Here is a 23,178-nt window from a genome sequence, read left to right as displayed (position 1 = left end):
TTAAAATATTGATGCAGTTTTCAGAACTAATCATTTCATCATTGTTGTTGCATGTATTTTTTTTACCTGTATGTATTTGTATAATATACACGTATCTGCAGTTTAAAAATGTGTTGATAATCAATGTTACAATACAATATTATGATTACTTGTAGATTTCTTTAGATCTCATTAATTTGCAAGCAACTGGTTTGTTTCTCTCTTTTTGGGGGGTAGGGTGGGATGGGGGTGATGGTGTGTGTTCTATCTTGTCTTTGCAGCGAGGTCTTTTCAGTACAGGAATTTTCTTAACAGCCGCTGAAAAGTTGTGAATATTCAGAAATGTTTTTCTATGTTATTTTAATATAATTAAAGCATAACATTTTATTGGTTTTTGAGGTGAAATATTTTGAGGTAAGCATGTTTGTACTTAAATTAGGGCATGATTATTTTGGGCATATATATTTTGGGCATACATTATTATTTTGGGCACAAAGTTTTATCACCTTGACTTTGGTGCAATCCAGTGTTCTGGTTTTATGACAATAGTTTTGATTCATACCTGTTGATACATATGGATTATTCCTGGCAAAGATTTAATGTGGTTCAAATCCCAACAGTTTTCCCATGCTCCTATTAAATTGAGGTTGAGGCCTGTGTGCCCAGGGCATAGCCTCTTGGTTCTGCCATTCACTGTACGGAGCTGGAGGTGTTTCTGTGCAGAGAGCATTTGGGTTTATATAAACAATGCTGATGATTTGCTAATTCAGAACCCTCTTTTTGAATGTCATTGTATGATGTATGATATGAAAGGTCGGTGAACTATTTCTTGACAGCAGTGTTTGTTAATCACTGGTATTGTTCTGTATTAATTCTGCTTCCATGCTTGTAAGCATGTATGCGATTGTCCTCTGCTTGGAATATATGAATAAATAGTCTGTATTGACATATTTACTCAAACATTTTGATCATGTTAACATTAAAAGAAGAAAAAAAGTTTGTTTGCTTTAACTTGACTGATTTGCAAAACAGACAGGCCAGAATAAATGTCAGCTCATAGATTTGTAGTTTCCTAAAACATTGTTGAATCTCATGTAAAAAAAAAAAATGCAAGGAATAAATTTGTACTAGTGATTTCTGAGAATTCCTGAGTTTAAATTGTATCAAACTAGTTTCTTTTTAAAATGTTAATGATAACTGAGTTTACTTTATTTAAGGAAGACATCTCGCCATATATGATTATTTTGACACTTGGTCTTATTAGCACTTTTCCATAAATGTGAAAGCACATACTACAGCCTTTGGTGTACCAGTTTCTGGGTACTGTTTGGGACAAGCAGAAACTCGGTGGGTCCTCTAGGAAGCATCGATCTTATGACCTATTTTACCACAAGTGAGCTACATGCTTCCCCTTTTATCTACATGATGATGATGATGTCAGATAACTGCCAAATTTGTCAAAATCACCTGGAATCTCTTCCACCTTGTATCTCAATTTGCTATTAGAAAACAAGAATACTATATAAGTAATAATGTAACCATTTATTAGTTAATACATTGTGACATATTATATACCGGATACTAGTTTCTCTTTCTACATATGAATACTGAGCTGACTGGTTTTTGGCAATGTTTCTGAGGACTGGGAAATGCTAAATGGTACATGCATACATAAATCCTCCCCAACAGATGCATGCAATTACACAGTGATCATTATTGGACAAGGTACAAGATCTGAGAACCTGTTAATATGATGACCTATTCAGCCAAAGTGTACTGACCTAGCCACCTAAACCATCTTGACACCCCACATATTTGGCAGGTCATCAAATGCAACTTTGAAAGGAACCACATTGAATGGATTGAAGCCAGCAAAAAGGTCTTCTATAAATACATGTTATATTAATTCCAACACTTGTATCTGTCACATTTGGTTTAATTGTTGCATTGCTCACTACAAATATGTGAGGGTTACAAAGGATAGCTAGGAAATTGTTCTGGAGCATTTCCATTTAGCTACTTGAGGTTTCCATGTACATTAACATGTTAATAGAGAAATTAGTTGGGAAATCCTTATAGAACTAATTAAAATCAAGAAAGTTTAATGGGACTTAAAAGCCATTTTTGGATTATCACATTGATTTTATGAAAAGGTATTTATCATTGAAAATAACATTAAGAAATAATGGAGTTAATATATGATACAGACATAACTTAACTTCTGATAATGAGACATAGGCAAATAGGAAGTGAAACATTAGGGACCGTCCATAATTTTCAACATTTTCACAAGCGTACAAACCATACTCTTTTGACCACACACCCCCCCCCCCATCCCCCCAAAAGTGTACATCCCCAAATGAAAAATGTTGATCGACATTTTTAATTTTCCCAAAAAGTGTGCGCTGGCCCCTTAACCCCCTCCCCTCCCCACATACGGTTTGTACACTCGTGAAAATGTTGAAAATTATGGACGGCCCCTTAACAAGCTTTATATATCCAGTTAATTTTCAATCATGCACTTTGTAGATAAAAGCTCTGGCATGCTAGAGATTGTGCTTAAAATGAGCAGAGATGGGAGATTTAAATGCTATAGATATTTGCCTAAAAGTATTATTCAGTTGAAACAGATGTTGAGTGCAAGGGCCTAATTCACAAAGCTCTTTTAAGAAAATATCACTTTGTCCTTAGTCTTTTTGCATTGCATTTCACAATCACAAATTGCAAGAGTTTAGTGAATTAGCTCCCAGATCAAAACTGAACCGTTAACTTTAAATGAAAAGTTCAGTTGATCCTCTGTCAAACCAAATTTGAAACATGAATCGTTCTTGAACTGTCAACATGAAATCTAGCCTAAGATTGTAGTCTGTGCTAAGATAAAAGTTGTTTACATAATATGTAGGTAAGTGAGAAAAACCTTTGCTAGCTCTAATAACACATCCTAGGTTTGTCAAATGAAGAATCAGTAAATATATATTTGTGTCATGGTCACATATATGCATGAATTGTTAACAACAATCCTGAAAAGATTAGCACTACATATTTTGTCAAATAATGATTACATCTAAGCTAGCATTGCGTGTTCTTCACAGGACTCTATATTTGTAACTTAAACAGTACAATCTTCTTTACAATTCAGTAATTTACGATACATTTTGGTTACCAAGATTACTTTAGACCTATTGTAAATTTTTAGCCGTAGCTTATTATTGTTTATGGGTTGCTGATCAGAGGGAAAAAAACATGAGGTTGTGATGCTAGATACTGGAGATTGTTGGAAAACTGAGATCCTGTTGTTAAATGGTGGTGTGACATTGTAGTAGATGCATATATTAGATGCTGTAGCATTGTTTTCATGTTAGTGACTGAAATTAATTGTTTTAGAAATTTTAGTATATATACCATTTGTAGAATGATTGACAACAAGTAAACCAGTTTAACAACTAAAAGAAATTATTAATTTAATTTTGAAATGATGGAATCCTTTGTCTCAACCATTTGATTATCAAATATTTATGATGCTGGGGACTGATTATCAAATATTTATGATGCTGGGAACTGATTATCAAATATTTATGATGCTGGGGACTGATTATCAAATATTTATGATGCTGGGGACTGATTATCAAATATTTATGATGCTGGGAACTGATTATCAAATATTTATGATGCTGGGGGACTGATTATCAAATATTTATGATGCTGGGAACTGATTATCAAATATTTATGATGCTGGGAACTGATTATCAAATATTTATGATGCTGGGGACTGATTATCAAATATTTATGATGCTGGGAACTGATTATCAAATATTTATGATGCTGGGAACTGATTATCAAATATTTATGATGCTGGGGACTGATTATCAAATATTTATGATGCTGGGGACTGATTATCAAATATTTATGATGCTGGGGACTGATTATCAAATATTTATGATGCTGGGAACTGATTATCAAATATTTATGATGCTGGGGACTGATTATCAAATATTTATGATGCTGGGGACTGATTATCAAATATTTATGATGCTGGGGAACTGATTATCAAATATTTATGATGCTGGGGACTGATTATCAAATATTTATGATGCTGGGAACTGATTATCAAATATTTATGATGCTGGGAACTGATTATCAAATATTATGATGCTGGGGACTATGTGGCTTCTTTAATAAGTTTTTTTTTATTAAATTGTGAGCTAGATTCGTCTTTTGCTCACTGGACTGGTGAAAATTGTTGAGCAAAGTTAAAATAATTTTAACTAGATTTTCCTGCCTATGACCAATTAAGGGTCAAACATGTTGTCTTGGACACGCATGTATGTATGTACCTCGGCTATCAGGCATGTCTGTCCAGACAAGGGTTAATGGAATGTTGTTAGTGGTCACTAAGAGATAATTTGGCTTAGTGGTTTCATACCTTCTGATTGCCAGCGAGCTATTAACTTTTGAGTGGGCACCAGTACTGGAATGCAGATCCAGTACCTGCATGTACATGTACTAATCTTTAGGTTGACGCCTTACCCACTGTGCCACCAAAACTGGCCTCCATGGTTTGAAAAATAGTGATGTTTTGTGAATAAGAAATTACTACTTGTTAGCAATTGATTTAGCTAGCCGATTCAGAAATTTCAAGAAAGTAAGTTCTGGTAGAGCAATGTCTGTTTTTCTTTTCTTTATAATAAAATCTTTTTTTAATTTCCTCTCTGAAATATGTCATCAATGAATCAGCTGATAAGTGAGTCAAAAACAATATTATTCTTCAGTCCATCTCATTACTGGTATGATGTTTGCGTTTTAACAACACTCAGAGTGTAATTATTTCCTGGGGAATAAAAAAAAAGGGCTGATGAGTAGCAATACATCACCATACATAGACACAAACACCTACAGGAATGTGTGTAGTATGACAGGAAACTAAAATAGAAAATCCATTAGTAGACTACAGGGGTGATAAAATTAGAACTTCTCGCTTCTTCTTTTTTTCACTCTTCCTTTTTTTCTGTTTTTTTTTTTAACCCAAAGTTAAGTGCACTAAATGCATACAAGTTAAAAGTAGAACAAATACCAAATTCCATGCCTCCTGAGTTTGCTTATGGCTGTCAGTTCCTTACAAATTACCCATGTTACTGAAAACACAAATCTTGCAGCTGTCAAAATTAATGGAGCGAGGTTCTTGGCAACTAAAAGTAATGAGTTTAACAACAAGAATTCGATTTTTTTCCTCATTGCTAATGCACGGCCACTTCAAGATAGAATTAGCAACATGTAATGATATGCATTAGGTACAAATTGCCAACTTGTGCTTATCACTTTATACACTTAATTTCACATCTTGTTTAAGAGGCCAATAAACCAGGCATAAAAAACCCCCACAAGAATAGAATTGTTTCGCTCTTTTTCTTTTCTTTCTTTCTGTTTTTTTTTTTGGCTCCATTTACTTTTATAGTTTTAAATGTTTCCATATGGTAATTTAATAAAGAATTTTTTTTTTTTAAACGTACAGCTCATCCTTCTCAAACCTAATAAATTAACTGTTATATGTCATCATCATCATCATTGTAGGGTTGGGGGGAGGGTCACATTTCTGTACCCCCATAAAACAGACCATCTGTCTTTATTAGATATTTTAAATAGATCCTTTTTATTATTTCTACATAAATGCGTGTATTTTACTACATTGTGAAGACCACTTGTTTGTAAATTCAATGTTTTGTTGGTTACTTGTGTGGCCTTTACAGATTGAATGGACTCTAATATAACTTCTGAAATATGCCTAGATATCATGGAACTCTGTAATCGACATAATAATAAGTTTATTAACCATGGGAGTGGTAATTGATGTGCTGTCGGTTTGGGAATGATCCCTGTCAGTGGGCCTATTGGGCTATTTCTCGCTCCAGCCAATGCACCACGACTGGTACATCAAAGGTCGTGGTATGTCCTATCCTGTCTATGGGATACTGCATATAAAAGATCCCTTGCTGCTAATCGAAAAAAGTAGCCCATGAAGTGGCGACAGCGGGTTTCCTCCCTCAATATCTGTGTGGTCCTTAACCATATGTCAGACACCATATAACCGTAAACAAATTGTGTTGAGTGTGTCGTTAAATAAAACATTTCCTCCCTGGTAATCCTGGTAGTGATTCATGGGAGTAGTCACAGCCTTGTGAAACATCCTTTGGACTCTGGCTTGTGCCTTAAATCTGAATACTCAAATGGTTTCGTAACTCATATCTACTGAGTGGACTAAAGTGATGATGTCTTCTTAATCAAGGCAAATGTTGAACCACTGAACGTGAAGGTGAACTGGAAAGACAGGCTGAATTTTATAAAGCCCAAGGGAAATTTCGTTTCTCATTTATGTGAAAATATCTTTAATTTTTATTATTTTTTAATTTTTTTTTTTTTTTTTTTTTCTTTTAGAAGCCAGTTCTGCGTGCCAGGCTCGAGCTGTGAAGGATTACTTCAGTATATATGACCCACAGAGTCTGGCCTTCAAGGAAGGAGACATCATCACAGTGAGTGCTTCATTTTAGAAAGAAGTTTTGGGTATTGCGCTATGGAATTGAATGCCACCACAGTCAACAAAGGGGGGGGGGGGGGGGGGGGGGCAGAAAATGGGTTAAGTTTAGGGTTAGGTTTAAGAAAAGCATACAGCAATGATAAAAATAATTAATTTTGGTCAAAAGGTTAACTTTAAAAAAAACAATCTACCAAAGATTTGGGTATGCCGCCATATCTGTTTTACCCTCTGGCAGAAACCCTGGTGACAGATTTAAAAAAATAAATAATTAATTGAGGTTTTTGTGTGTAGGTTTGGTTGAGGATGGGATGGGGTGGGGTGGATATTGTGGAATTTTACTTTTTTTAAAGATATAGTTTTAAAAATGTGAGTTGGAAAAATTGCTAGAACGAATGCTTTTAAACATTACTCAGGTGTTAGAAGCTTTATATAACATGCTGGTAATGATTATATTGGGAAAAGAGAACATGGTACCTAAATAAATAAAGAAAGAAAGAAATGTTTTATTTAACGACGCACTCAACACATTTTATTTACGGTTATATGGTGTCGTACATATGGTTACGGACCACACAGATTTTGAAAGGAAACCCGCTGTTGCCACTACGTGGGTTACTCTTTCCGATTAGCAGCAAGGGATCTTTTATTTGTGCTTCCCACAGGCAGGATAGCACAAACCATGGGCTTTGTTGAACCAGTTATGGATCACTGGTCGGTGCAAGTGGTTTACACCTACCCACTGAGCCTTGCGGAGCACTCACTCAGGGTTTGGAGTCGGTATCTGGATTAAAAATCCCATGCCTCGACTGGGATCCGAACCCAGTACCTACCAGCCTGTAGACAGATGGCCTAACCACGATGCCACTGAGGCCGGTAGCTGATACCTAAATGGACAATATTGATGTAAGGGTGTATGTAATAAATATTGTATTACTGTGAACCAACATGACTAATGTATCCTATTACAAGTCTACAATTGTACAAGATCTTGGTGAATCAGCAATGTAGGGTTTCTGCCAATGTAAGGGAAATTGAAACAATTGGGATCATTCATAAACCTTACAAGAAGTGATTTCTAAAAAAGGAAAGGAATTTTTTTTTTTTTAGTTTTTAAATTTTTATATAGCAATTCTGTAAATTGTTAATTATTAAAATCTTTGTGAATTTTGGAAACACTTATAAAATTTATATGAAAATTGGTCACTTACAATGATGCACTTGTAGTAATTGGATTTTACGTGTAGTAAACTCCATTTTTCTGACATTCAACCTTTTACATTGTCTGGTGGTGTATTTATCAGTACACTGTGCAACCTTTTTGTTGTCCACAGCAATCAACATTTTATACTATCTGCTGCATGCCACCTCAAATTACCTGTCAACACACATGCAGTCAGTCAACGGCTAACCTTTTAAAAATATTTGGAAGATCTGAATTTTCTTGTACATTTTGTTTGCTTTAGATGTAGGTACATGTTTCTACATGTATGTGTCGTCATCGATGTCCTAATTATTAGTGAATTAAACTTAACAGAATATTTTTGCATGAATTCTCATTAACATAATATGCCAGTGATTATAAAAGCGAACAGAAATAGGTTATTTTAAGCTACAAAATTACCATTGTGGAAATGATCTCATGCTGTGACACTGGCCATGTAGTTTACCTTTAAATAGTTTCTAAGTGCAAATAACAGATTGCATGTGCTGCAGGCCACCTCCAAGGTGTAACGTTGACTGCGGTAACAAGTATTTATTAGCGCATTCGTCATGTGTTTACCAAGTGTGGTAACGAGTACACTTCTACACAATAGCTTTTTGCCCACATAAATCTCTCCTGGGTTTTTTAACTGCCCAGAGTGTAGTGTTAGGTTAGGAATGTTCCTCAATTGATTATATATATTATGGGGAGTTGACGTAATCAGTCATTTATGCCTGGTGAGAGTGGCATACTTGATTTAAATATTTTCTTTTAAATTGCCTCCTACACTTACTCACCCATACAAAGTGACCAATTCGTAAACAGCCCCTTTTTGACTATATCACTGAACTCATTTTTACTGATTATTGTTTTATTAGAGATATTTAATTATGTTCGCAAATGTTTTGTTGGGGGTTTATCACGTCAACTGAGAAATTATTATTATTTTTAAACAATTTTTGTTTAAATTAAAACAACAATCCAATAACACTGCATTATGCAATTGATTACAAAGACAAATGAGCACTGTTAAAATATTTAGAAACAATTTTAACAGTAAACTTGTTAGAGTGACATTCTCCCCAGCTATACAGACAGCATTCCCCCCTTTGTGAATATACAGTCCAAGCCATTTAGCTCTCCACCCACTGGTTGTAATTGTCACATATTTAAATACAATTGTAAGGTAAATGAAATGTAAATATAGCACCCAGTTGCAAGGCTGGATTTTTTCTGTGTACATGTTCACCCCTGACCCCTGGTAACAAATGGTCTTTCTTTCCTCATTAGACTTGCAGTGAATGTCTGCAGGCTGTACACCCTGACTTGAATTGTGATGGATGGGACATTTTTTGTTGTTAATGTTTGAGGTTTTTCAAACAGGGTTGTTTGAACTTAACCATCAGGTTCCGTTGAAGGGTATGAGTAGCCTATGTGGCAACAGCGAGTTTCCTTTTGCATCTATTTAGTGTCATAATAACATGATAGAACCCAAATAGTTTAAAATGTGCTGAAATGTCATTTTGAGAGAGCGAGAGAGAGAGACAGACAGACAGACAGAGAGAGAGAGAGAGAGAGAGACAGACAGACAGAGAGAGAGAGAGAGAGACTCAGAGAGACATAGAGATAAGAGAGAGAGATATATATATATAAAGAGAGAAAAAGAACAGACAGAGAGATATAGACAGAGACACTGCTGTAAAAACTTTTTTTTTTAATATGTTAATTTCCTTTTTTGTTGAAGGGTTAAACATTTCATGACTGTCCCAGAATTAATCATATGGGAGGTGATAGGGGACAATATAATTATTGTTTTATGCCTGGTTGGTCTGGTGGGACTGTTGCATCTTTTTATTGATACATATCATGTGAGTTAAATGTATTTTTTGGCTGGTGGATAAATAAATGTTTAAAAGGGTGATCTCCCAAAAGGTAATCAAATCTGGCACAAACCTCAAATTATTATTTGCCTGTAGGAATGATATCTGGAGGAGATGGGGCATAATCTCTAATCGAATGGGTACAAGCTGTGGAGGGGAAGGGGGCAAGACAGATTTTTATCTTCATTTATATAGAGTAGGACAACAAAAAAGAACCTGGGTGGGATGTAGCCCAGTGCTAAAGTGTTCACTTGATGCGCAGTTGGTCTGGGATCGATCCCCATCGGTGGGCCCATTGGGCTATTTCTCGCTCCAGCCAGTGCACCACGACTGGTATATCAAAGGCTGTGGTATGTGTTATCCTGTCTGAGGGATGGCATATATAAAAGATCCCTTTCTGCTAATCGAAAAGAGTAGCCCATGAAGTGGCGACAGCAGGTTTCCTCCCTCAATATCTGTCTGGTCCTTAACCATATGTTCGATGCCATATAACCGTAAATAAAATGTGCTGAGTGCGTCATTAAATAAAACATTTCCTTCCAAAAAAGAACCTGGTTCCTACAGGCCTGATGTATATATCTGAAATCAAGATATTCATCTACATGTAAGTTCTGCAAGCTGTATACATTTAAAATAATTTGATTTTGGGATTGCTTGTTAATTCATGTGGAATTTTTGAAAATTATCTGTAAAGAACTGGGACTTTTTTTCTCTCTCTCTCTCTCCCCTATTGGACTTTTCTTTAAGTTGCTGAAGAATTTCAATCTGATTGTATGATTATTGTATGAACTGCCACACAATTATTTCTCATATTGAATGTGACACCTGCACACATATATACCAATACATGAAAATGTAAATCCACACTGCAAATAGTCAACCTTTTCTACTTGATCGCACTTAAATAAATTATGCAAATTTGGTTAAAGCCAAACATTACATTGATCGGCTTTCTAAAGAACAGATTGATTATTACATACAACTAACGAGAATCTAAAGCGCGGTTTGATTATTACGTAGAGCCATCTACAAAAGGTATACAGAGAGATCATTTCAATGTAATGCATGAAAAATTTATATACTTGAATACTACAAAGCAATACTGTAAGGAAAGGTACCTATATGGAATAATAGAACATGGCTTGGTAAACACTCGGATGAAAATATAACTCCATAATGCATTGGAAGTCTTAAAATAGCAGACCAAGTAGTGTAGATCAGTTCAACCTACTAGAAAAGAAAAGAATAGAATGTTTGTTTAATGGTAACCCAGCACATTATATCCATGTTCATGGGGTATCACATGTTTCAATGATGTAACAATTATTGCACTTGTCTCATTGGTGTAATGATTAACCCATAAGCTACCAACTGCCAGCAGAAAGTTGGCCAACTCCACGGTTGTGTTGTAATTTTCCCAACTCCCAACTTATGATGGATGCCCTCAGATTAATGACTAATGGGTTATATATGATGAGAATCAAGTTGTAAGAGTGCTCAGACTAGCAACTGGACAGTTTTAGAAGTGGTGACAACAGAAAATTGGCCAACTTTCTACTGGCAGTTGGTAGTTTGAGACTAGCATTAAAGAAACTGTCCTCTGAGTTCACTGCCATTGTAATATGTTTATAACTAACAGATTTGTTTTGATTACTAAAATTTCATGTTAAAGACATTTTCCTGTATTAAAATATCAGTATCTGTATAATCAAGGTGTTTGTTGTTATCCTAATGTTTGTTGTAGCTTTGTACGCACGAAAAAATATATATTACAAAGTAAAATTAACAAAGGTTGCTGCAAACATTAGCACACTATAGCAAACACATTGGATATACAGACACTGGTATTCTAAACAAGAAAATGTATTTAATATGTCATTTTAGTTGCCAAAAAGGATTTGTTAATCGGAAACATCTTACAACGACTGCAAACTCAGAACAGTCCCTTTAAGGGGGGTAGGATTTAGCTCAGTCGGTTGAGTGCTCGCTTGAGGTGCTTGCATCGCAGGATTGAACCACCTTGGTGTATCCATTCAGCTGATTGGGGGTTTTCTTGTTCTAACCAGTGCACCACAACTGGACAAAGGCCAAGGTACGTGCTTTCCTGTCTGTGGGAAAGTGCCTATAAAAGATACCTTGTTGCATTAGAAAAAAATGTAGTGGGTTTTCTCTGATGACTATGTGTCAGAATTACCAAATGTTTGACATCCAATAGCTGATGATTAATTAATCAATGTGCTCCAGTGGTGTGTTAAACAAAACAAAACATCCCAGTGGCGACACCACAAAGGTGAGATGTAAGATCACTACACCAGTTTCTCTCTCAATAGCAACTAACCATTAATCCTTGTTCTAGATGGACAACTCATACATAGCTGAAGTTTATCCCCAGGACAGCATGCTTGAAATTTAATTGGATATAATTAACACAAAAATCAAGTTAAAGCAAAAATGGAAAGACTTTATATCAGTTATGTCAGAAGAAACCTTCTTTTGGTACAAAATTCTTCAATTAGCTGGTCATCCAGATGTTTGTTTTAATTTATTTTTTTAATTCTTCAAGCATCAAACATACATGTTTAGTTTAAATGGACAATAACCTTGAAATCATACACCTCAAGCTACACACTGTCCAATCACATGGCAGGAATACAACTAATTATAATAAATTAACATAAAATAATTATTGGCTCTTTTCAGGCTGCATGATATCACATACTCGACCTTTGATGTATCAGTCATTGAGATTGAGTAATGGGTGGAGTAATGAAAATGGTGATAGCATCACATACATGTAGGCATGAAGTTCTAAGTCCAATTCTTACACAGTTGGAACTGTTACAAAGTTGAAATAGGATGCTTCCAGGTCATTGTTTTATTTGCATTGACAAACCTTGTCAGCAGTATAAACAGCAACAAGGCTTTGATTGGTGATATGTTATGGCAGGTGCTATATATGGATGCTGTTATCTACATGTAGGTCTAATAAACTTTATTATGACCATGACCTGTTGTGAAAATATTGTCCATGTTTAGTAAACTGATATGTGTACAGTGAAGCCTATGTGGAGCTCTCATATGCGATATACACAAAAGGTGGTCTCGCAAGACAGGTGGTATATACTGTCCTGTCTGTGGGTTGGTGCACATTGTTAAATAAAACATGTCTTCTTCATTCCTTTCTTCTAAAGACAGGTGAGTGCTTAACACAATATTAAAAAGACAAGTAGACATACATGTAGGTAAGCATGGAAAGGGTTAAAAGTTTGTTTTGTTTAACGAAACCACTAGAACACATTGATTATTTAATCATTGGCTTGGATGTCAAAATTTGGTAATTCTGAGGAAACCAGCTACATTTTGTTAATGCAGCAAGTAATCTTTTATATGCACTGTCCCACAGATAGGAAAGCACATACCACGGCCTTTGTATAGTTGTGGTGCACTGGTTGGAATGCAAAAAAACTCAATCAGTTGAATAGATCCACCAAGGTGGTTTGATCCTCAAACAAACACTCAACCACCTGAGCTAAATATCACCCCACATGTAATAGAATTACAGTTGTGATGGGTTGTACATATACTAGGATTAGTCACCCTCAGTTTTTACCATTCCAGTCAATACTCCATAACTGGCATACATAACATGCAGGGCATAAAATTTGGCACGAACGATTTTGTTCGTCTGTCAGTTATGCAAAACCAATATCAACATGAACAACGGATCGTTTGTGCAAAAACTATAATCGCTCATCAGAAAATGTAAACTGACGTGTTTTGGCTAATATAACTATTTTTGGAATAAAATAATAAGAGAATGGGCCTAGCATTGCAGGTGTCAGAAAAAAAACTATGTATCCGCTTTAACTCGACATCGTGGTCAATTACAAAGTCGGTCAATTACAAAGTCGGCACTGTCATTAGAAGTGTCAATAACATTTAGTAACATAGTCGCACGTTCTCTTTGATCATTTTGCATTGTGCGGAAAACAATACGGCGGTTTGGAAATTAAAGTGGTTTATGAGTATTTATTAAACGTGACATCACCTTAGCCTGGCGTTTAGTTATAGATTTGTAAAATGTCAGGACCTAATGCGAAAAAACGCAAAAAGGACATCGTTAGTGAAAAAACTTTCAAAAAATTGTGGTTTTCCAACGATTTTGCAGTTAATACAAACGAGAATGGCGACGTATGTAAAGTTATATGCAACGTATGTACAGACAATTTTGTGGCTACGCAGTCTCATGGTAAATATTCTTGCGCACAATAAACTTGTGCAATAAATAGGAAGCGAAAAAAATGTATGTGAAGTTCTGTATATTTATTTACTTTTTGACACCAGTGTGGTTACGTTGAAATATATGCATTAATTCTGAAACATGTATTGTAATGAAAACAAGTACAACCCTTGCTAAATCAATTTATTAAAATATGACATACACAGCGAAGAAAATAGTAGGTTTAATAAGGGACTTTAAAATAACGAAGTGGAAATTAGAACATGATGAAACACTGAGTTGCAGCATCGATTGGATCGATCGAGGATTCGCAGAACTTCGGGTCTTTCCGTTCAGACCCGGATGCACAAAGCTTCCGGGAAATCCCCGTTTCGTTCAGACTATTGTTTGGCGCCAACAAGTACTCCCCTGTAACAGAACCGATGGGGTAGTGTGCTGAAATGTAAATGGCAGCTTTCAACTTAGTCCCAGCATACTAAATAATAATAATAATTTAGTATTTATGATAAGAATTTGGAGAAAAGCTATGAAAATCGCCCATCTTAGATTCTCATTTGATTACCATTGCCGGTTAACCTTTTCATTTGTATCTGAACCACTGAAAAAAATTGTTCGTGCAAACACTAAAACCACACGAACGACATATCGTTTGTCTGAAAAAATCTAATTTTATGCCCTGACATGTATATATATCTATGAATGCTATGGTTTGTGTTACCCTGTAAAAACAAAATGCATATAAAAGATCCCTTATTGCTAAATGGTTAAGAGTAGCCTATGTGGTAAATACAGGCTTTTTCACTTATTGTGTAGACACATATAAAAATTAAGATTTGAAGTACATGTAGCTGAAATGTTCCGAAGTTGTGGTAAAACACTGGGTTTCCTTCCATAAGACAGGGAGTTGGACGTAGCCTATTGGTAAAGCATTCTCTTGATGCACGGTCAGTCTAGGATCGATCCCCGTCAGTGGCCCATTGGGTTGTTTCTCATTCCAGCCAGTGCACCATGACTGGTATATCAAAGTATGTGGAATATGCTATCCTGTTTGTGGGATGGTGCATATAAAAGATCCCTTACTACTAATAGAAAAATGTAGCAGGATTCTTCTCTAAAACTATATCTCAAAATTATCAAATTTTGGACATCCAATTGCCGATGATTAATAAATCAATGTGCTATAGTGGTATCATTAAACAAAACAAACTTTAACCTTCCATAATACAGGTGACTGTGTTATGTAAGCTACAAGTAGACAACCCCTGCAATTACCCACGGCAATCGGCACTGGTGTGGAGTTTTTATTTCTTCATGGCACATTTTACCTTCAACTATATTCAGGTGGGGGGGGGGGGGGGGTTTTCAATGACATGTTATTTTGTTGTGGACATTTTCTTAATTGCAGGGTTTGATTAGACTAACATGTATATTTTCCAAATACCACCCTTCTTCATAATGCATACTGCTTTGGTGTGTGGCTTCAATAAACTAACTGGGGAGGAAAAAATTGTCACCTGTGAGAAAGTTTTAAAGTAAAGTTACCTTTATTGTCTGTAAAACAGGTGTAACAATTTTCAGTTGTTTAATAAGAGGTCACTTGAGGTGAGTGAAGTGCGCTGGTCGCTTGATTTACGAGTCTGCGGTTTCGGTTGGATATCCAACTTTATGATTGAGACATGTTCCCGAGCTTATGTATCATTTGATAAACCGGAGAGCAAATATTGGCTCATAACCACAGGTAGTGTGGGGTCAGCAAGGTTTTGCCCGGTGTTGTGAAAGCCTACAGCTCGCTGTATTACATAGACATTGGAAACCAGCGAACCTGGTCAAGTAGGTCCCCTGCTTTGATCACCCCACTGTTGTACAAATGTTTGAGAGAGCCAGCCTTTGTCAACAGACGGAGACGAAGCGAAACTTCAACCGTGTATCCTATCCCACGGAATTTCAAGCGCGGAATCAAGCTATTTTTTTGGTGGGCGATCACTGAATACATCAAACAGCTACAGTTTGCCCATTTATTAATTTCTACCCTTTCACCAACAAGGAGATTATCATTCGCAAGGTCACCCCGATAAGGGCTGTTCATTGTGTGTTACTGTGGAATTTGTGCCTTTTTTTTTTTTTTTGTATTTATTTATTTCTCCCTCCTGTGTGGATGGATCATATTTAGCATGGAGTCTTTTGGGTGTGGATGTTTTGTTCGTAAAGCCAAGGTAGGTTTTCGTGACTTCTGACACCAGTGACAGGTTTATGCACAGATTGTTCAGTAAATGATCTTGTTCATGTATCATCATATGATCTTGCTGTTTTCAAACAGAAGACATCTGGATTAAGTCATAAACGTAATGTTACCTAATGATATTTAAAATGTGTGTGTGTATATATATGTGTGTGTGTGTGTGTGTGTGTGTGTGTGTCTGTGTGTGTCTATGTGTGTGTGTGTGTGTCTGTATGTATGTATGTATCTATGTATGTATATCTATATATGTATATTATTACCATGTATACAGTAAACTTGATGTTGTTTAGTTTCTTTTTTCCATGAATACAGTTGACTAGTTTTATCTATAACAGATCCATATGGAATGGAGAGAATGTGGGTAGTTCAAACAATGCCAGATTTGAAAAACAACTTGCCAGTTTTAGTGCAAAAATGTATGCTTCACTGCACATCTACTAAATATATAATTTAATTAGTAATTTATTAAATGACAACAAAAAGTGAAATATTATCATGTTGTAATAAAGAAAAAAATATGGGATTATCAAGTGTGAAAATGTAAGGCCAACTTATAATTTGAAGCTCAGTCTAAAAAGCCTCCAGTTGACTATAGTTCACCTACATACTTCAATATCTACTCCATGTTTTGTGGAAATGTTAGTGTAATCTGTTTTCTGAGGGGAAAAAAAAGAGTTAATTGCATTGACCTAACTTAATATAAACTGTGACCTGGTTAGAAGATAGATTTGATTTCTCTAGACCAACTGATTTGAGGATTTCTTTTCTGATTTGATTGGCATTCCTTTGCATTCATCTTTCTGTCAGTCAGTCACTTAGCGGGAGTCTTGGATTTATTGGATGTTTAGCTCTTTACAATCGGTTTTTGTTTTGTGTTGTGTGTGTGTGGGGGGGGGGGGTGTGTGGTGGTGTCATTTTGTTTCCATTACAATATATATATATTTATATATATATAGCCGATATAGCAGGTATTAAAAGAGATATTTAAAAAATGTATATCTTCCAAGCACAATGACCTGATAATGTCTGCAGCAACCGTAATAAAATTTACAGAAATACACTTGTAGATATAAAGATGTATTTAGTTAAATATAAATGTTGTGTCTGATGGATATAAAAATACAAAATCAGCTTCATACATATTGATGAGCAACAGTTAAAGATAGATCTGTAGGAAGACATTTGGTATTAAAACTACCTCTCGGGGATGGGACGTAGCTCGATCAGTGAAAAAGCACTTGCCTGATACACAGTCAAGTCTGGGATCGATCCCCATTGGTGGGCCCATTAGGCTATTTTTTGTTCTATCCAGTGCACCACGACTGGTATATTAAAGGCTGTGGTAGTGATATCCTGTCTAGTGGATATGGTGCATATAAAAGATTCCTTGCTAATAATGTTTGACATCTAATAGCCGATGATTAATAAATCAATGTGCTCTAGTGGTGTCGTTAAACAAAACAAACTTTAACCAATAGCAGATGATTAATAAATCAATGTGCTCTAGTGGTGTCATTAAACAAAACAAACTTTAACCAATAGGCGATGTTTAATAAATCAATGTGCTCTAGTGGTGTCATTAAACAAAACAAACTTTAACCAATAGGCGATGATTAATAAATCAATGTGCTCTAGTGGTGTCGTTAAACAAAACAAACTTTAACCAATAGGCGATGATTAATAAATCAATGTGCTCTAGTGGTGTCAATAAACAGAATAAACTACCTCTCGGCCTTGACTTGAATCTGCAGGTCTGTGGTGGCTGGCAACAGGTGCTGGGGGGGGGGGGGGGGTGCACGACTTGCCCTCATCAACCCAGATCCATCACTTGCAAGTAAATACCTGGATACTTACTGACACCAGATACCTGCATGGCTAGCCTCGTGTGAACTTGGAAAACTCTCACTTGTAGCTTCTTAAAATAGCAGTATGTCGGAGTCGACTGTATGCATCTGAGTATATAGTCAGACCTGTTGAACAGCTGTCTTGGGGGAGTATGAGTATAAGAAAGTGGCCTTATAAAACAGGTGGCTGCTTAATACAGGACTTAAAGTAGCAATATCGAGCTCTGACATCAATACAGTTCTTATAGTAATAGTATCAGGTTGAAAAAATATAGCTTTATCATGTTCTGTTGCAGACTGAGTTTGAATTTTATGGCAATTTACTTAGTAGATATGAAAATTTATTGGGTCTGGAATGCTTGTTCTCTTTTTCTCCAGACTGTTTTTTCCCTCCCAGTGCAGGGCTTCTAGATTACGGTAGCCCCACTCCCATGGCTAGTGATATTCAATGTTGGGCTAGTAAATAACTACTATTGCCATGCTCGACGGCTAGTGAATTTTTTTGGGTCAAATGTTGCAGTTAAGTCTTGTTTTATAAATATGAATATCTTGCCCCCGTCCCAACCCCCAATGTTAGTGTTTTTAAGCTCTATCTCCCTCTTCAGGTGACATATTTGATTATTACTATCATTTAGTAAAATTGTATTAACTTAAAGTAAAGTAGAGCTAGTGAATTTTTAATCATGGCTAGTAAAAAATTTAAATCACTGATGCCATGGCTAGTGGATTTTATAAAAATTCTAGAAGCCCTGCAGTGTCTACCTCATTAGGCATGTTGAGGTGGTTTGATGATGCCCCCAACAAGCAGCTGGTGAGATAGGTCGTAAAGCTGTCCACTGCTTGACACAGTGAGGTTACACCCTGTACATGACATCGGTGGTGTCACCTCAGTACCCTAAATACTGTGTGCTGTCAGCTGGTCAGAGCTCTCATGTGACGGTGACTCATGTACATTAACACTTCTACACTGGGCTCTGTCCCCTGGGTGCCAGATTTAGACTTTTTTAATACCGACACACTGACAGCTTTATACTGGTAAAAATAAACAGTGTACTGTTTCCGGTGGTGTGTCTGTGTATTACTTGCCACTGATAAAACAGAATTATGGACCGATGTAAGCAAGATCTTAGTAGTGTTGTAAATACATCTGTCAAATGTTCATATCTTTTTAAATCTCTATTCTAGTAAAAGAGATTATTGTACAGAAATATCTAACGAAACCTGTTCCAGCTTTATATAAAAAGTACATTACAAGGTTATCACCATACAGTTTATATAGCTTTTGAAATTGGTTGTTAGATACCACCATATCACCATATAAACAGATTTAATAGATTGTATGTTTTATTTAACTATATGAGATTGAGGAGTTTTATGACTATATTATCTTGCCCTTCTTTCAATGATTATAGCCTTTTATCAGGCTTTCTGACAGAAAATAATTTGAGTGTACTTAATAAAACAAAAACACAAAAAACTAAACATAAATGCCCCTACTATAGTTTGTCCCACAGGAAACACATTTTTTCATACTATGAAATTTACTAGAAGTTATTCATTTCTGAGCCAATTGTTTTCTAAATTGCATACAAAAATAGGTGGGGTTTTTTGTTATTTCCAAAGCACTTTTTTCTTTTCTTCTTATGTCAAACCAAACTGAAATTATTCACACAAAAAAACAGTTTTGTAGGAGGATGGGACTATAGGTGGTTATGTGTTTGAAATTGGAAGCAGTATCTCATGTGCTTTAACAGCAGTTCTCTTACTATCATCTATCTAAAAGTTTGTTTTAAATATATTAATTAATTTCCAAAATTTCAAAGTATGTAATTTTACCCTCTGTACCCTCTAGCAGAAACCCTGTTTATATATTAAAACATGTTATAGAATGTAACCATCTATGTTTGAATTAATAGTTATCTACTGATGAATTGTGTAAGTTAGGAAAATAGTCATACAAAGTTTTTAAAAGAAGAGAATGTGCGTCTGTATGTGTGCTTGTATTTGTATTTCCATTTATTGATGTGATAGTTTTCTTCTGTTACTGTCTCTTTTATAGACTGAGATAAGGTGCCTTCCTCAAAACTTAAATCTGTCATATCAGGACTTGAGGTTGCAACAAAGCTGAAGTGATAAAGTATGAGCCCCCCCCCCAAAAAAAAAACAAAAAAAAAAAAAAACAGAAAAAAACAAACAAAAAACAAGCCCAGATTAAGCAAACCCAGATTAAGTAAGCCCAGATTAAGTACAAACATGCTAACCTCAAAACATTACACCTCAAATTCAATGGAATGTTAATTAGATAAAAACAACTTGAAGTGCATTTCAGAATATGTACAGCTTTTTACCATTCTTTATTAACATTACTGAACTAAAAAGACCTTGGTGCGCTCAGAACAGACAAAAAACCTGTTGTGCCCAAATTAGTGTGATCTAAAGCCCAACATCCAATATATCATTCTCAAACCTGTGTAAGGCATTAGAGTTTATAACATATAGACTTGTAGTTTGAGTTGAGATTCTAAAACTGAGCGTTGAATTCTAACATGAGACGTTTTTATAAGCATGAGTGCAGATTGATTTTTATGGTTCCAGGTTCCAGGTTCATTAAGCACTAAGACGACCTGTCATAAATCTTACACTGTTCTATTGACCAGGTTAATTGAATGTAATTTAATATAAACACTGGGAAGACCTGTTGTAAATCTTACACTGGTCTACTAGTGTAAATGAATGTAAACATTTAATGGTAAACAACTGTAATTGAGTGTACAGTTATAAGTAATTAACTATTGCTTTTGGAGTGTGTATTCAAGGTTTAATTTGTCACCTAAATGCTTGACTTCTGTTGACATAAGGTACAAAATACTTACTAGGTGATTGGACCAGGGGGTGATTTGCACTCAAGGGTGTACTGACAGTGGTAGTTTTGCAAGTTTTGTTTTGTTTAACATTTGGTAACAGACAGTTGAGAGAGGAAACATCGCTACATTTTCTCATTAGTGGCAAGATATCTTTTATATGCATCATCCCAGACAGGATAGTACATACCATGGCCTATAGTATACCAATTGTGGTGCACTGACTGGAACTATCAGTAAGCATGAATGAAGAGGCTTATTTCATTCTGACATAAGAGGAAACCCACTACATTTTCTTATTAGTAGCAAGGGATCTTTTATATGCCCCTACCCATAAACAGGATAGCACATACCATGACCTTTGATATACCAGTGTTGATGCTCTGGCTGGAACGAAAAATCGGCCAATGGTCCCACCAAGGGATACACTTAGTGTCGGTAAATTAGCAGCAAGGACCTTTTTCTCATAGATAGATAAGAGAGTTCATATCACAGGGTTTGATATCACAGGGTTTGATATACCAGGGTTTGATATCACAGGGTTTGATATCACAGGGTTTGATATACCAGGGTTTGATATACCAGGGTTTGATATACCAGGGTTTGATATACCAGGGTTTGATATACCAGGGTTTGATATACCAGGGTTTGATATACCAGGGTTTGATATCACAGGGTTTGATATCACAGGGTTTGATATACCAGGGTTTGATATACCAGGGTTTGATATCACAGGGTTTGATATCACAGGGTTTGATATACCAGGGTTTGATATACCAGGGTTTGATATCACAGGGTTTGATATACCAGGGTTTGATATACCAGGGTTTGATATCACAGGGTTTGATATACCAGGGTTTGATATACCAGGGTTTGATATACCAGGGTTTGATATACCAGGGTTTGATATCCCAGGGTTTGATATCCCAGGGTTTGAGGGTTTATATCCAGGGTTTGATATACCAGGGTTTGATATCACAGGGTTTGATATCACAGGGTTTGATATACCAGGGTTTGATATACCAGGGTTTGATATCACAGGGTTTGATATACCAGGGTTTGATATACCAGGGTTTGATATACCAGGGTTTGATATACCAGGGTTTGATATACCAGGGTTTGATATACCAGGGTTTGATATCACAGGGTTTGATATCACAGGGTTTGATATACCAGGGTTTGATATACCAGGGTTTGATATACCAGGGTTTGATATCACAGGGTTTGATATCACAGGGTTTGATATACCAGGGTTTGATATACCAGGGTTTGATATCACAGGGTTTGATATCACAGGGTTTGATATACCAGGGTTTGATATACCAGGGTTTGATATACCAGGGTTTGATATACCAGGGTTTGATATCACAGGGTTTGATATACCAGGGTTTGATATACCAGGGTTTGATATACCAGGGTTTGATATCACAGGGTTTGATATACCAGGGTTTGATATACCAGGGTTTGATATACCAGGGTTTGATATACCAGGGTTTGATATCACAGGGTTTGATATACCAGGGTTTGATATACCAGGGTTTGATATACCAGGGTTTGATATACCAGGGTTTGATATACCAGGGTTTGATATACCAGGGTTTGATATACCAGGGTTTGATATCACAGGGTTTGATATACCAGGGTTTGATATACCAGGGTTTGATATCACAGGGTTTGATATACCAGGGTTTGATATACCAGGGTTTGATATACCAGGGTTTGATATACCAGGGTTTGATATCACAGGGTTTGATATACCAGGGTTTGATATCACAGGGTTTGATATACCAGGGTTTGATATACCAGGGTTTGATATACCAGGGTTTGATATACCAGTGATGGAACTGTTTTGAATGGGTGGAAAAACCAATGACTATCTACTGAGGGAGGGGCAGGATGTAGCCCAGTGGTAAAGTGCTCGCTTGATGCACAGACAGTTTGGGATCGATCCCCGTCGGTGGGCCCATTGAGTTATTTCTCATTCCAGCATGTGCATCACGACTGGTATATCAAAGGCTGTGGTATGTGCTATCCTGTCTGTGGGATGGTGCGTATAAAAGATCCCTTGTTACTAGTGAAAAAATGTACCGGGTTTTCTCTCTAAGACTATGTCAAAATTACCAAATGTTTGACTGCCAATAGCTGATGAGTAATAAATCAATGTGTTCTAGTGGTGTTGTTAAACAAAAAAAACTAAAATTTAATTTTAACCAATTTTGTCCACTGAGGGAGTGGGAAATCAGTCCCTTGCTCCACATGTATATTGCAAGGTTTCGGTGCAGGATCAAAGGTGAGAGTTGTGATACCCACACTGAAAGAAAAGACACGGCTCCATAAGTACATCTTGACTAAACACTCGCCATCCCCTTGTAGTGGGCTTAATTTGACACCAGCTACACCTTTTG

The 23,178-nt window shown here is 36.1% G+C and overlaps 1 protein-coding gene across 1 annotated transcript in view; it reads left to right on the top strand.

Moving 5' to 3' along the window:
* LOC121379305 (caskin-2-like) overlaps positions 1-23,178 on the top strand; it is a 211,270-nt gene that overhangs the window by 116,025 nt on the left and 72,067 nt on the right. The window contains exon 9 of the mRNA XM_041507859.1: positions 6,409-6,503. Coding sequence (XP_041363793.1) covers positions 6,409-6,503 — 95 coding nt within the window. The remainder of the gene's footprint in view (positions 1-6,408; positions 6,504-23,178) is intronic.

Source organism: Gigantopelta aegis, chromosome 8 (assembly GCF_016097555.1).
Source record: "Gigantopelta aegis isolate Gae_Host chromosome 8, Gae_host_genome, whole genome shotgun sequence".
NCBI lineage: Eukaryota > Metazoa > Mollusca > Gastropoda > Neomphalida > Peltospiridae > Gigantopelta > Gigantopelta aegis.
Note: the sequence above shows the minus strand (reverse complement) of the source record. Positions and strands in the feature narration are given on the sequence as shown.